Source organism: Artemia sp. Qi Xiang Cuo, chromosome 5, assembly GCF_049724085.1.
Source record: "Artemia sp. Qi Xiang Cuo chromosome 5, ASM4972408v1, whole genome shotgun sequence".
NCBI classification, from domain to species: domain Eukaryota; kingdom Metazoa; phylum Arthropoda; class Branchiopoda; order Anostraca; family Artemiidae; genus Artemia; species Artemia sp. Qi Xiang Cuo.
The window spans coordinates 38023201-38039906 of record NC_142798.1 but is presented as its reverse complement, the minus strand read 5'-3'; the positions used below and the strand labels follow the sequence as shown (position 1 = coordinate 38039906).

Sequence of the window (16706 nt, the reverse complement as noted above, 5' to 3'; positions counted from 1 at the left end):
GTCTTCAAGTACAGATAGGCCAGACCTTTAAAACTAGGAGACTAGTATAATGACCTTACCTTAGACCTTAGCTCCTCCTGTACCTCCAGAGGCACACAGGGCGTCCGTTAACACCCTCCAATCATCCCGCAAATGAGCTGCGGCGTAGATGTCCTCCCACTCTAGGGTTAAAGATGCATGAAGGGCTATCCTGTCCCGCTCATATGTCCTGTGAAGCTTGTTTTTTGGCCTTCCTCGTCGACGCGTGTCGTCTGGTTGCCACTGAAGGATCATATTCGGTAGTCTCGATCTTGGCATACGGATAACATGGCCAAGATAGCGCCATCTTCGTTGCCTGACTACATCAGCAACATCAGGCTGGTTTGTGTAGTGGCGAATTTCCATGTTTGTTATCCTATCCTTCCAGTTAATGTTTAGGATACGTCGAAAACAGTTGTTTTCATATGCAGTGAGTCGTTTTTCCTGCTCAGCTGTGAGTTTTAAACATTCCATCGCGTATGTCAAGATCAAAAGGACGTTGCTTCTGAAAAGGCAAAGTTTTAGCTGAAGTGAGTACTCCGCTGATCTCCAGACTGGTCGAAGTCGTTGAAATGCCGAGCTTGCCAGGACTATTCGTGTTCGCAGTTCTTTTTCGGAGTCGCCACTAAACGAGACGGTTCTGCCAAGATATCGGAAGTCAGTGACTTGCTCCATGCTTTCAGTCCCCAGCTAAATATTCATCGGTGAGTTAGTGGTTGACATCGCTTTGGTTTTGGGGGCGTTGATATGTAACCCAAACTGCTCCGCTCTTTCGGCTAACTTGCATAAAAAGTCTTGAAGTTTGCTTTTGTCTTTCTCCATCAATCCAACATCGTCTGCAAAGTCGAGATCTTGGACTAGTCTGTCTGCAATTTTGATCCCGAATCCATCAATTTGTCTGAATATGTAGTCCACTATGAGAATAAAGAGGAATGGAGACAATGCCCATCCTTGTTTGACACCTGTCATCACTTTGGAATATCTTGTATTTCCTTCGGAGGTTCTCACGCAGCATTCCATGTCTTCATACATAGCTATGATAAGGCGAACCAGCTTTTCAGGAATACCGTAGAAGATCAGGATCCTCCATAGTATTGGGCGGTCTATTGAGTCAAACGCTTTTTCAAAATCGACGAACAATAAATATAGACATTGTCTCCATTCATTTGATTCTTCAAGCATGGTCTGCAGTGTGAATATCAGATCGGCGCAAGATCTTTTTGGTCGGAAACTATGTTGCTCCTCGCGTTAGTGCGGGTCTAAGGCAGCTTGAAGTTATGTCAGGATGATTATGCAGAAGAGTTTTCCGGGTATCGAGAGGAGGTTGATGCCCCTGTAATTACCACAGACTGTCACGTCTCCTTTTTTGAGCAATTTAATAATGGTTCCTGCTCTCCAGTCTTTGGGGACTTTTTCTTTTTGCCAGAGGAGGGAAAAGAAGACCAGCCATACCGAAAGGGACCTGAGGATCCATGACTTGACTATTTCTCGAGATTTACGGTCACTACCTGGAGATTTTCCATTTTTCAGCTTATTCGAGGCTGAAAGGATCTCGTCCGCCGTTGGCTCGTTTTCATTAATGAGAAGATCCAAAAATGGGCTGTCCGGAATATCTAGTGGAACAGAAGGGGACGGGCAATTGAGAAGGTTTCCAAAGTAATCCGCCCATCTATTTTTTCGGTCATCTGGATTGGTTAGCAGTCTTCCGTTTTCCCCTTTTACTGGTCCTTCTTTTACTGGTCTCTTTTACTGGTACGTTGGTCTTCCCAACGATTTCTTTAGTTAGGCGGTACACAGCTCTTGTGTCACCACGTCGGGCTGCTTCTTCTGCCATTCTTACTTTCTCATTGAGGTGCTTTCGTTTGTCTGACCTAGCACTTTTCTTCACTTCTCTGTCCACTTCTTTATAAGCTATGTCTTTCATGACATCAGCAGAGGGATCATTACTGAGCGTGCTCTGTTTTATTTTCTTGCAGTCTTCAATCAAGTCCCATGTCTTCTGGGATATCCACTGTTCCTTTATTGACTTTTTAAAGCCAAGAACTTCTTCAGCAGTCTCTGCGTAGTTCTGTTGTATAGTCGTCCAAGCTTCTTCCACATCTTGTGGTATATCAGCAAGTGCCTCGAATCTGTTCGAGAGTTTGATGTTAAAGCAAAACTAACTACCTTAGCAAAACTAAGGTAGAACAGTAGACTCAAACAAAAAGTAAGGAAAAAATGTTGTTTTTCAATTTTGGCACAAGTAGATTTGCCTTCTGTACAAAGTTCTACACCTTAGAAATAAGAGCTTAAAAACACATTCCAAGAGGTTGATTTAGGGTAGATAATTGCTTTTTGGACAATTTTTTTTTATTTTAAGAAATATAGAAATTTTCTTTTAAACTTAAGAAAAGCCGAAATAGCAAGCCAAAAAAAGCTATGAAAAAAAGACACCTCAGTACTATAGCCTTTAATACTGAATATAATAACATACTATCACCCCAAACACTTGTAATATATTGTAATTTAAACTTTTTAACTCAACCATAATTGACAAAAGAATTAATGACTACTCTGGATTCCATAACAAAACAAACAATAGACGTTCTGTAGGCACTTGTGAGCCAAAAAAATTTTGGAGCAAAACATTATCTTTCTTTTTGTATAATGCCATCTTTTGTTTTGTAATCCCAGAAGGGTAATTTTTTGGGCCAAGCAAAAAATTGGATAATTAAAAATCTATTTTCAGAATTTGCAGTGAAATATCCGAAGAACAAGGTACTTAACTCTTTCCTGGATATTATTAGCCATGGTGACTTGTTTCTAGTTTCTTCTAAAACGTGGTAATTTTTAACTATACCACCACAAAGCCAATTTCAGCCACAGACTATGGTGATTGCACTTGCTTTTAAAATGCATCTGTTTCTTAGATGGCTCTAGATCTATTCCTAGAAGTCTTATTTACCTAGCTAACCTGGTTTCCTAGGCAGTGAAATACCTATTATTCCAAATTTGCTAGATAATTTTGTGTAAAATCCTATATGATGGCTATTATACTATCTTTGAGGTCTGGTACTTGTGTATTATACTGACCATGCTCACGTAGTGAACTTAGGTTAATCCTGATGAAACATACCAAAATAGGATGAAAAAATAATACTTTAGTAGCAAAATTATGGAAACTACAACAGAGAATTATAGAAAGCATGCTGACCAGAATGCATTATATTAAAAATCTAACCAACTCTGTAAGGACCCAACCAATATATTTGCCAACTGATATTATTGGGCTGATATGAGGGTCACTGTCATTATCAGATATCAGGAAAAAATATCAGTTATCAGTGGATATTTTTTTCTTTTGTCTGCAACTTGTCCAGAAGAGGGTACCAGATTTTCTCATGTAATTTTTGCTTGTTTTGTCCTTGGTGGCAGTGCCAACAGCTAAGATTGATCATAGTAAAGCAAGCAGCAGAGGTGAGTCAAATGAAGTCAAAGTATATTTGTTGTCAATATTTGTCAATACAGACCCGATGCAGCAATGTTCTAAATGTATGGTGACTTCAAGAACATACATCTTCTACCAGAACAACTAAAAAGCATAAAATGAACCATATGCTTCTGTTTAATGAATGTTCACTTGCATGGTTGAAAGATCCAAGATTCAATCAGATAAAACCATGATAACTAGTCTGGGGTGCAGCTAAAGGAGAGACAGGGTGTTATAAGGTGGAGAGGGGGCAAGTTCCAAAGTATTATCACCACATCTCAACACCTTACAAAATTTACCTTTTTACCTTGAAAATTTAGCTTGTGTGTCTATATTTGTTGGCATACTGGACAATTTTGTCAGCACGTGACGCCGTGATGCCAAGTGGGATGATCCTCCCAGCAAGGACAACTGCAAAGAGCGGAAGACACACTCGAGGGTGTCAACAGTCCCGGCTAGAAGCAGAGAGTATTGGCTTGCCGTTGCTTCAAAAGCTAGCCAAGAAACTTTTCCTCTTTATGATTTATGACTAGGCAATCAATGAGAACACAAAATAGGGCTACCGTGTCTGGGGAAACCGACGGACAAGCTACCATATCCGGGGAAACTGACGGACAAGCTACCGCATCTGGGGCAACCAATGTATTGACAGCCAACAGCGTTGGAAACGAATCAAGGCAACGTTTGACAAGTCCGTCACAAACGGACGCTAGACCGGTTTTATCTACGAAAATCACCACCAGAATCAGCACATTAAATCTTCAAAACCAGGAAAGAAAGACATGCTCCTCCGTGAAGCAAACCACTACAATTGGGACATCATTGGCCTCTCAGAGACTCATCTACCAGGTATCAGCAAAGAACAGATAGGAGACACAACCCTCCTGCTTTCTGGAAGACAAGACAGAACACACAGACAAGGAGTCAGCTTTTTGCTGACAAAAGCAGCAAGGAAATCTGTTCTATCAGTGGTGTCAGGTCTATGCTCCGGATTCATCACGGTTGGACGAAGAGTCGGAAGATTTCTACTCTCAGCTCCAGAGCCTTGTCAACACCATTCCAAAGAAAGACATTGTGTTAGTCCTCGGGGACTTCAATGCCATCGTTGGGAAGGACAATAGCGGAAACGAAGATGTCATGGGCAAGTTTGGGATCGGACAGATCAACAGCAGAGGAGAACAACTCACTGAATTCTGCCGAGATAACGAGCTTTTTATCACAAACACAATGTTCAAGCACAGACGAAAGAGAAAAGTCACGTGGTGGTCCCCTGATCAAAGGACTGCCAACATGATAGATTATATACTGGTATCCAGCCAATGGAAATCTTCATTCACAGACACAGTGACGCTAGGAGGTGGGGACTTTGATAGTGATCACAATCTCCTCATGTCATCACTTTGCCTAAGATTAAAGGCTGTTGTCAAGCCGAAACAAAAAGTTCCAAGATTCCGGATAGAAGCCCTTAAAGACTAGACAAGAGTACAGAATGCAGCTCAACAAACAACTGTCAAAGACCTTGCAAGAAACCCCTGATCTGCTGAGTCCAGCCGACATTGATCTACTTGTTTCACAAAGCAGCCTGGCCGTATGCAAGACAGCTGAGCTCGTCCTCGGCCGTAAATCTGCAGAAGACAAGCCATGGATTACCCAGGAGATTATTGATATGTGTACCGAGAAACGAACTCTCCAAAACAAGCAAGATCGAGAAAGCAAGGATAGATTCAAAAACCTTAAACATCAAATTGAGAAGAAAACCCGCCAAGCACTAAAAGACATGATTACTGAAAAATGTTGGCAGTGTGAGGACTCCCGTAGGGGTAACTCACACCTCATGTTCAAACGTGCTAGAGAACTGACAAACCGCAAAGAAGCGAAGTGCCTCAATCTCTTAGATAAAAATGGACACAAAATCACTACTTGTGCTGGAATCTGAGATCGCTGGAAAGAACACTTCCAGGAAAAGCTTAATCTCACAGTAAACCCAGATCCTGAAGTGCTTCGAAAGTTCCCAGCACACAGAGATGAGGAACCACCCCCACCACCCTTAAGGTCAGAAGTAGAAGCCACACTCAAATCCCTCAAGTCAAATAAGGCACCCGGAATAGACGGTATACAGGCAGAACTGCTAAAAGTGGAATCTGATATCGTCATTGATCTGTACCACAAAATAGTAACAGCTGTATGGGAAATAAAATACTTTCCCGAGTCTTGCTTGAAATCTGTCATAGTGCCCTTGCACAAGAAAGGATCTAAAAGTAACTGCAAAAACTACAGACCCATATCGCTTACTTGCCAACCAGCTAAAATCCTTACAAAAATTCTTCTTGATTTGATCAGAAACCTGACAAGACACGTAATCCCTGAATATCAAGCTGGCTTCCGTCAAAACCAATCCACCATAGACCAAATTTTTGTGATCAGACAGATTATGGAAAGATACCTGGAATTCGGGAAAGAGCTATACCAGCTGTTTATTGATTTCAAACAAGCTTTCGATCTAATTTGGCGAGATGGCCTATGGCACATCCTGGCACACTACAGTATTCCCACTGACATTATTGACATTATCAAGAGCATGTACGAGAAGTCGAGAAGCATGGTGCAGACCAGCGAAGGCTTTACTGAAGAATTCTCAACCTCTTCAGGAGTGCTGCAAGGATGCCTGCAAGGAGTGCTGCAAGGATACTCTCCCCCACTCTGTTCTGCCTATTCCTGAATGCTGTACTGGCACTGGTGCCCAATGACACGAGAGCACTCATGAGTGGACACCTCTTTGACTTGCTTGCATATGCTGATGACATTAATCATCTAAACAAACAACTAGAGGAACTGTAATCAAGCGCTAACAATATTGATCATGCAGCTAGTTCCTTTGGGATGAAAATCAATGCCAACAAGACAAAAGCCATGAAGGTAACGCAGCATACAGATACAGGCCTTCAACCCAGCAAAATTATGATCCAGGGGGAAGAGATCGAGTGGGTTGACCATTTTGTTTACCTAGGAAGTGAGCTGACGTCCACAAACGACTCCTCAAAAGACATTAAATGAAGCCTTGCCCTTGCCTCAGCATGCTTCAAGTCATTGCAATTGATCTGGTAAAACAAACATCTGTTGCTGAAACTAAAAACACGCATTTTTTGAGCTCTTGTGGTTCCAGTAGCAACATACAGAGCAGAGACATGGACCTTGAAAGCAGAAGACAAATGCTGGTTGGCGGCCTTTGAAACAAAATCCCTCAGGAAGCTTGCTGGCATCACCTACCTAGACCAAATATCAAACAAACGGCTATTGTCATCGCTCAACTATTCCCAGACCATCCAGCTTCAACAGCTTTGATGGTTAGGCCATGTTCAGAGGATGTCCCCAGCCCAACTTCCAAAAATTGCGTTTGAAGGAAGGATTGATGCCTCCTGCCCAAAAGGACGACCTCCCAAGCGCTGGAGGGAAAACTTTCCCAGCCATCCCCTGTCAGTACTCCTTCAGACTGCAGCGAACTGGGAATCGTATAAGAAGCTTTGCCATAGTTCAGTCAGAGGAGAAGCCCCAAGTCGGCCAATCTGGCCGGATGGGAGTTAAGTAAGTAAGTAAGTAAGTACATTCTTTAAATCACTTCTCCAAACTTAGAAATTGAGCTGCCAAACTTAGAACTTGAGCTGCACCCCTGCATCCAGTGTGCCTTGTACTTACTGGTTTGATTCTAGATTTGAAGAGTTTTGCTATTTTGGACAATAGGCTAGGCATAGTTGTGTAAGGGTAATGATATACTCAAGAATGAATTAAGGGTAAATTTTTGGCAGTTCAAATTATTGACTTACAAATAAAGTGAACATACTACTAGATGCCTTTTTTTATGCTCTTTAAGAATATAACAATCATTTTTGTTGGAAATGAGTTTTACCCCACCCCTATATATACCAATTTAGGGTATATATTTGTACATTAGGGGGGGGGGGGGTAAATTTTAAACTTAGGCCTAACACTCATTTGCATCAGAAATAAACTTTACCCTCACCCCCCTAATGTGCAAACATATACCCTGAATAGGTATATATAGGGGTGGGGGTAAAATTCATTTCCAACAAATATGAACTAAAGTGAATATACTATTTGATGCCTTTTTATGCTGATTACAAATATAAATCAATTTTGTCAGAAATGAATTTTAGCCCCCCCCCCTATATAGGCAATACCAATTCAGGGTATATATTTCAACATTAGGGGGGGGGGGGGCAAATTTTTAAATTACCTCCCATTTAAATCAGAAATAAAATTTGCCCCCCCCCCTATTTCAAAATATATACCCTGAATTGGTAATATATAGAAGGGGGGGGGCTAAAATTCATTTCCAATAGAAATGATTATTATATTTGTAATCAGCATAAAAAAAGGATCAAATGGTATATTCAATTTATTTGCAAGTCAAAAATATGATTTGGTAAATTTTTACCAATGATTGTTATATTTGGAAAGAGCATAAAAAACGCATTGAGTGTTAGCCTGTGTTTACTTTATTTGTAAGTCAATAGGCCTAATGTGAACTGCCAAAAATTTACCAAATTAAGAACCTAAATTATGACCCAGGAAGGTGTCTGATAAACTCTCATTTCTGACCCATCCCTTTTTCAAAGGCTTAGAAAATGGCATAAAAGACAAGTGTACATATAATCTAGGCTATCTTAACAACTCCTGTAACCTTGCAAAATACATACTAGTTATGTAACAACACAATTTTTTTCAAAAAGTGTTAGAATAAGGAGTCCTTTTCCAACTGTCTCATAAAGTTGGGCTACTAGATTAGGACCTAGGCAACTTACAATGACTGTTCCAGAGACAGGAGCCAATCCCTGCACTTGGTTTGCCTGTTTTTTAAGTAAAGTGGCACAGGTTCGCCCAAGTTTTAACATCCTTCTAATTCAAAGACAAATAACTCAATGACACAAAAATAAGGATCAATGTAAAACTCAAATTTTTGAGTTATATAATTGTTAGTTATTTTCCAATTACAAGCTCAAACATAGAGCTTTACAATGCCATCTAATTTTACAAACTCAAGAGCGCGCTGAGTAAGCAAGCCTGGAAGGTGTTTACTTTTACAAGCACGTCTACATTTTGTGTTTTCTGAAAATTATTTTAAACACAGATTCAAAAAGAAGCTTTTTGGAGAAAAGTAAAAAGCCCTATTAGAACCTAAGATAATCCGGGGAAATTTTTATCATGATTCAATCTTAACGGTCAGAGACTTAGCCTTAAAAAAAAAAAAATCTGAGCACAAGGGTTCCCAGACCATATAGCTTACGGATATATAATTCCAGCTTTCAAGAAAAAAAAATAGGTCCTTTTTTAGAAGCCAATTTTTAGGAAACAAAATCTTTGGCGTTTAGCCAAAATGGAATAAATCACCTTTTTCTTATTTTTCAGGAGAGCAAATATAGTGTTAAACTTTTTCCATCAAATCTGTAAATTGCGACGTGAAAAATGGGAGATACGTGGGATTTCCCGAAAAATGGGGATTTAGCTTGGTTTTTCACGATGAATCGAATGAACTTACTCAAATCTGCCTGGATAAACAGATTTAAGAGATGCGTGACTAATCCCATTTTAGTATATTGTTTTTTTGAGGTTTTTAATATCATAACGATTAGAACAAATTGTAGACCTTGAAGAGAAAAATCGGTTGGTGTTTGTCACTCATTTTCACTAAAAATGTGACTTATCCCCTTTTGGCTAAAAGCCAGATAACTTTTATCCCGAAGAGGTTCTAGGCGTATTCCCTATCAGCAAATCCCCCGCCCCCACCGTAGAAAACTCCGTTCAGGAAATTCCCTTCTGAGCATTCATTCCGAATATCCCTCCATACGTAAAATTGTATCATCTAGTTTTTATTTTTACATTTCTATTTTATTTTTACATTTAGTAAAGTGCAAATTATGTTCTGGCCCTGGGAAGGCATAAAGGTTTTGAGCCCAACTTATGTTAGTTTCTCCTCGTTTTGAGTTTGACTCGGTTATTTATTGTAATTTCTTTCATTTTGTGTTTCATTTATTTATCGATGCTGATTTGTGGTTGTTTCACGCTTGGTAGGTTATTTGATTTTATTTCTGCTCATTTTTTTTTAATGGAGTTCTTTACTTTTCTTTGAAAAACTTATTTTGTGGAAAAAGTTTTTTTAATTAATTTCTGTTCGTTTTGTATTGACACAGTCTTTTCAGGGAAAAAGAAAAGAAAAAGAAAATAACACTTTACATCTTTTCGTTTTTTTTAAGAATGTATAGTTTGGCCTGCTATTTGTATGCTGGAGAAAAATTTTCAGTTATTTTTACAACATAACCCTTTTAAAAATTTGGACACTGTTGATAGTAATGTTTAATTTAGTTTCATACCTTCTCTAGTTGACATGAAATGGAAAACTTGATACCATTCGCAAAAAGATCAGTTTACTTTCTTTGATAGCAAGGATACACTTACGCTATTTTGATTTGGTTAAATTTAAGAGCAGAAGTAGCCCCAAAGTTTGAAAAAAATACCCTCAGTAGTTCTTGGGATACTGCTGATATGCCTTATTGGGAATTAGCGTTAACACAGTGCATTTTGATTTAATCTTAAAGCAATATTTAGTTTTTAAACATAAAGGCAAATAGATGGGTGGGCGTGGGAGGGAGTTTAGTTTCCCTCCAATTACTTTCGACTATTAAAAAGGGCATCAGCCCTTTCTATTTTCAATCGAATGAGCCCTTTCGAAGTTCCTAAGACGACTCCTTCGATACGAAGTACCCTGGTCTAAAAAAAAAAAAAAAAAAAAAAAAAAAAAAAAAAAAAATATGTTGTACCCACATCGGTCTTTACTATAAAAATGTCAAGCCTTCCAATCACTTTCGACTATTAAAAAGGGAACTAGGCCCTTCGATTTCCAATCGAATGGGCCCTTTTTGAGTTTCTTCGAAAACCCTTTCTATAAACACCTTATATGCCCCAGGGCATAAATTACAACCCTTAACCTAAGGGCTGTGAGGGTGGTTGTCATCCTTTAAGACCTAATTTCCAGAACTTTCAACTACGTTAGACAAAACGGCTGTTTCAAAATTTTGATTGGATGTGTCTGGGAAAATGGTGGGCGTGAGAGGGGCCTTAGTCGCTCTCAAATCACTTTTAACTTTTAAAAAAGACACTAGCCCTTTCAATTTCCAATAAAATGAGCCCTTTTTAAGTTTCTACAACAACTCTTTCAACAAAAACCTTATATGCCCCAGGGCATTACTTACAACCTTTGCCCTGAGGGGTGGGGGGGTTGTCATCCTCAAAGACCTAATTTCCAGAACTTTCTGCAACGTTGAACAAAATGGACATCTGAAAATTTTTATTTTATGTGTTTGGTGGAATGGTGGGCGTGAGAGGAGGGTTAGATACCCTCCAATCACTTTCGACTATTTAAAATGGCTCTAGCCATCTCAATTTCAAATTAAATGAGCCTCTTTTGAAGTTTTTACGACAACTCTCTCTATAAAAACCTTATATGCCCCCAGGGCATAACTTACAACCTTTGCCCTGGGGCTCTGGGAGGTTTTTCATCCTTAAATACATAATTTCCAGAACTTTCAACTACGTTGAACAAAATGGCTATCTCTAAAATTTGATTGAATGTGTTTGGGGAAATGGTGGGCGTGAGAAGGGTGTTAATTGCTCTCCGCTTACTTTCGACTATTAAAAAGGGAAACTTCAATTTCCAATTAAATGAGCCCTTTTTGAAATTTCTACTACAACTTTCTATATAAACCTTATATGTCCCCAGGGCATAACTTAGATTCCTTTGCACTGAGGGCTCTGATGGGGTTATCATCCTAAAAGACCTTATATATGAACGAAACATAATTCCCATTGAGGGCTATATTGCAGAAACACTTAGGGGGACCGAAAACATAACATTTTTAGCACCTTGAATACAAAATTTTAAATCCACTTGTCCCTTTCCATTACCCCAAGTTCTTCCTGAGATATCGTTGATATGTTGTTTTGATTGGTGGATATGCATAGTATTTTTCATCTCTGCCCATTTACAAAATTCAAAATTTGAGGTCTCCTTGGCCCCACAGCTTGTTTTGGAAAGTAAAAATTGATCTCCGGAGCCGTTCTTGAGTTATTGAGGATACCCTATTTTTTTAACCTGGTTAAATACAGTTCCTTTTGATTTATATTAATTAAAAAAAAAAATTCCACAAAATAAGTTTTTCAAAGAAAAGTAAAGAACTCCATTAAACAAAAAATGAGCAAAAATAAAATCAAATAATCTACCAAGCGTGAAACTACCACAAATCAGCATCGATAAATAAGCGAAACTCAAAATGAACAGAAATTACAATAAATAACCGAGTCAAACTCGAAACGAGCAGAAATTATCATAAGTTGGGCGAAAACCCATATGCCTTCCCAAGGCCAGAACATAATCTGCACTTTACTGAAAAAAATATAAATACATTTACTTTTATAACTTTAATAAATCAAGTAATATTAACATTTGGATTACTAAATATCAGTGTATGTATATTAAACTGACAATGCATATTCATTTGTATTTTTTTCAGTAAAGTGCAAATTATGTTCTGGCCCTGGGAAGGCATAAGGGTTTTGAGACCATTTTATGTTAATTTTTGCTCGTTTTGAGTTTGACTCGGTTATCTATTGTAATTTTTGTTCATTTTGGGTTTCATTTATTTATTGATTCTGATTTGTGGTAGTTTCACGCTTGGTAGATTATTTGATTTTATTTTTGCTCATTTTTTGTTTAATGGAGTTCTTTACTTTTCTTTGAAAAACTTATTTTATGGAAAAAGTTTTTTAATTAATTTCTGTTCGTTTTGTATCGACATAGTATTTTCAGTGAAAAAGAAAATAAAACTTTAAATCTTTTCGTTTTTTAAAGAATTTATAGTTTGGCCTGCTATTTGTATGCTGGAGAAAAATTTTCAGTTATTTTTACAACATACACCCTTTTAAAAATCTGGATGAAAATAGTAATGTTTAATTTAGTTTTAAAGCTCCTCTAGTTGACCTGAAATGGAAAACTTGATACCATTCGCAAAAAGGTCTGTTTACTTTCTTGATAGCAAGGATACACTTACGCTATTTTGATTTGGTTAAATTTTAAGGGCAGAAGTAGCCCCGAAAGTTTGAACATAATACCCTCAGTCGTTCTTGGGATACTGCTGAGATGCCTTATTGGGAATTAGAATTAACATGGTGCATTTTGAATTAATCTTAAAGCAACATTTAGTTTTTAAACATAAAGACAAATAGGAGGGTGGGCGTGGGAGGGGGATTAGTTTCCCTCCAACCACTTTTGACTATTAGAAAGGGCATCAACCCTTTCTATTTTCAATCGAATGATCCCTTTTCGAAGTTCCTACGACAACTCCTTCGATACGAAGTGCCCTGGTCTAAAAAAAAAAAAAAAAAAAAAAAACATTATACCCACATCGATCTTTACTATAAAAATGTCAAGCCTTCCAATCACTTTCGACTTTTAAAAGGGGCACTAGGCCCTTTGATTTCCAATCAAATGAGCCCTTTTTGAGTTTCTACGAAAACGCTTTCTATAAACACCTTATATGTGCCAGGGCATAAATTACAACCCTTAACCTAAGGGCTGTGAGGGTGGTTGTCATCCTCTAAGACCTAGTTTCCAGAACTTTCAACTACGTTAAACAAAATGGCTATCTCAAAATTTTGATTGGATCTATTTGGGGAAATGACGGACGTGAGAGGGGCGTTAGTCACTCTCCAATCACTTTCAACTATTAAAAAGGGCAATCAAAATTTTGAGATATCAATTTTGTTCAACGTAGTCGAAAGTTCTGGAAATTAGGTCTTTTAGGATGATAACCCCATCAGAGCCCTCAGTGCAAGTTGTCGTAAAAGCTTCAAAAGGGGCTCATTCAGTTGGAAATTGAGAGGGCTAGTGCCCTTTTTAATAGTTGAAAGTGATTGGAGAGTGACTAACGCCCCTCTCACGTCCGTCATTTCCCCAAATAGATCCAATCAAAATTTTGAGATAGCCATTTTGTTTAACGTAGTTAAAAGTTCTGGAAACTAGGTCTTAGAGGATGACAACCACCCTCACAGCCCTTAGGATAAGGGTTGTAATTTATACCCTGGCACATATATGGTGCTTATAGAAAGCGTTTTCGTAGAAACTCAAAAAGGGCTCATTCGATTGGAAATCAAAGGGCCTAGTGCCCCTTTTAAAAGTCGAAAGTGATTGGAAGGCTTGACATTTTTATAGTAAAGATCGATGTGGGTATAATGTTTTTTTTTTTTTTTTTTTGTTTAGACCAGGGCACTTCGTATCGAAGGAGTAATCGTAGGAACTTCGAAAAGGGATCATTCGATTGAAAATAGAAAGGGTTGATGCCCTTTCTAATAGTCAAAAGTGGTTGGAGGGAAACTAATCCCCCTCCCACGCCCACCCTCCTATTTGTCTTTATGTTTAAAAACTAAATGTTGCTTTAAGATTAATTCAAAATTCACCTTGTTAATGCTAATTCCCAATAAGGCACCTCAGCAGTGTCCCAAGAACGACTGAGGGTATTATGTTCAAACTTTCGGGGCTACTTCTGCTCTCAAAATTTAACCAAATCAAAATAGCGTAAGTGTATCCTTGCTATCAAGAAAGTAAACAGACCTTTTTGCGAATGGTATTAAGTTTTCCATTTCAGGTCAACTAGAGGAGGTTTGAAACTAAATTAAACATTACTATTTTCATCCAGATTTTTAAAAGGGTGTATGTTGTAAAAATAACTGAAAATTTTTCTCCAGCATACAAATAGCAGGCCAAACTATAAATTCTTTAAAAAACGAAAAGATTTAAAGTTTTATTTTCTTTTTCACTGAAAATACTATGTCGATACAAAACGAACAGAAATTAATTAAAAAACTTTTTCCATAAAATAAGTTTTTCAAAGAAAAGTAAAGAACTCCATTAAACAAAACATGAGCAAAAATAAAACCAAATAATCTACCAAGCGTGAAACTACCACAAATCAGCATCGATAAATAAATGAAACCCAAAATGAACAGAAATTACAATAAATAACCGAGTCAAACTCAAAACGAGCAAAAATTAACATAAAATGGTCTCAAAACCCTTATGCCTACCCAGGGCCAGAACATAATTTGCACTTTACTGAAAAAAATACAAATGAATATGCATTGTCAGTTTAATATACATATACTGATATTTAGTAATCCAAATGTTAATATTACTTGATTTATTAAAGTTATAAAAGTAAATGTATTTATATTTTTTTTTAGTAAAGTGCAGATTATGTTCTGGCCTTGGGAAGGCATATGGGTTTTCGCCCAACTTATGATAATTTCTGCTCCTTTCGAGTTTGACTCGGTTATTTATTGTAATTTCTGTTCGTTTTGGGTTTCGCTTATTTATCGATGCTGATTTGTGGTAGTTTCACGCTTGGTAGATTATTTGATTTTATTTTTGCTCATTTTTTGTTTAATGGAGTTCTTTACTTTTCTTTGAAAAACTTATTTTGTGGAAATTTTTTTTTCAATTAATATAAATCAAAAGGAACTGTATTTAACCAGGTTAAAAAAAATAGGGTATCCTCAATAACTCAAGAACGGCTCCGGAGATCGATTTTTACTTTCCAAAACAAGCTGTGGGGCCAAGGAGACCTCAAATTTTGAATTTTGTAAATGGGCAGAGATGAATCTAAAAATACTATGCATATCCACCAATCAAAACAACATATCAACGATATCTCAGGAAGAAATTGGGGTAATGGAAAGGGACAAGTGGATTTAAAATTTTGTATTCAAGGTGCTAAAAATGTTATGTTTTCGGTCCCCCTAAGTATTTCTGCAATATAGCCCTCAATGGGAATTAAGTTTCGTTCATATATAAGGTCTTTTAGGATGATAACCCTATCAGAGCCCTCAGTGCAAAGGAATCTAAGTTATGCCCTGTGGACATATAAGGTTTATATAGAAAGTTGTTGTAGAAATTTCAAAAAGGGCTCATTTAATTGGAAATTGAAGTTTCCCTTTTTAATAGTCGAAAGTAAGCGGAGAGCAATTAACCCCCTTCTCACGCCCACCATTTCCCCAAACACATTCAATCAAAGTTTAGAGATCACCATTTTGTTCAACGCAGTTGAAAGTTCTGGAAATTATGTATTTAAGGATGAAAAACCTCCCAGAGCTCCCAGGGCAAAGGTTGTAAGTTATGCCCTGGGGGCATGTAAGGTATTTATAGATAGAGTTGTCGTAAAAACTTCAAAAGAGGCTCATTCAATTGGAAATGGAGAGGGCTCGTGCCCTTTTTACTAGTTGAAAGTGATAGGAGGGTATCTAACCCCCCTCTCACGCCCACCATTCCACCAAACACATAAAATCAAAATTTTCAGATATCCATTTTGTTCAACGTTGCAGAAAGTTCTGGAAATTAGGTCTTTGAGAATGACAACCCCCCCAGCCCTCAGGGCAAGGGTTGTAAGTTATGCCCTGGGGGCATATAAGGTTTTTACTAAAAGCATAGCCGTAGAAACTTTAAAAGGGCTGATTTTATTGGAAATTGAAAGGGATAGTGTCTTTTTTAAAAGTTAAAAGTGATTTGAGAGCGACTAAGGCCCCTCTCACGCCCACCATTTTCCCAGACACATCCAATCAAAATTTTGAAACAGCCGTTTTGTCTAACGTAGTTGAAAGTTCTGGAAATTAGGTCTTAAAGGATTACAACCACCCTCACGGCCCTTAGGTTAAGGGTTGTAATTTATGCCCTGGGGCATATAAGGTGTTTATAGAAAGGGTTTTCGAAGAAACTCAAAAAGGGCCCATTCGATTGGAAATCGAAGGGCCTAGTGCTCTTTTTAATAGTCGAAAGTGATTGGAAGGCTTGACATTTTTATAGTAAAGACCGATGTGGTTATAACGTATTATTATTATTATTTTTTTTTTTGTTTTTTTTTTTAGACCAGGGCACTTCGTATCGAAGGAGTTGTCGTAGGAACTTCGAAAGGGCTCATTCGATTGAAAATATAAAGGGCTGATGCCCTTGTTAATAGTCGAAAGTAATTGGAGGGAAACTAAACTCCCTCCCACGCCCACCCTTATATTTGCCTTTATGTTTAAAAACTAAATATTTCTTTAATATTAAATCAAAATGCACTGTGTTAACTCTAATTACCAATAAGGCAAATCAGCAGTA

General features: G+C 37.8%; 1 protein-coding gene across 1 annotated transcript in view; it reads right to left on the bottom strand.

Annotated features, from left to right (window-relative positions):
* Positions 1-8491, bottom strand: part of SdhA (succinate dehydrogenase, subunit A (flavoprotein)) — a 48849-nt gene extending 40358 nt beyond the window's left edge. The window contains exon 1 of the mRNA XM_089089557.1: positions 8308-8491. Within this exon, the coding sequence (XP_088945683.1) occupies positions 8308-8397 (90 nt within the window). The 5' untranslated portion in view covers positions 8398-8491. The remainder of the gene's footprint in view (positions 1-8307) is intronic.
* Positions 8492-16706: the final 8215 nt, after the last annotated feature.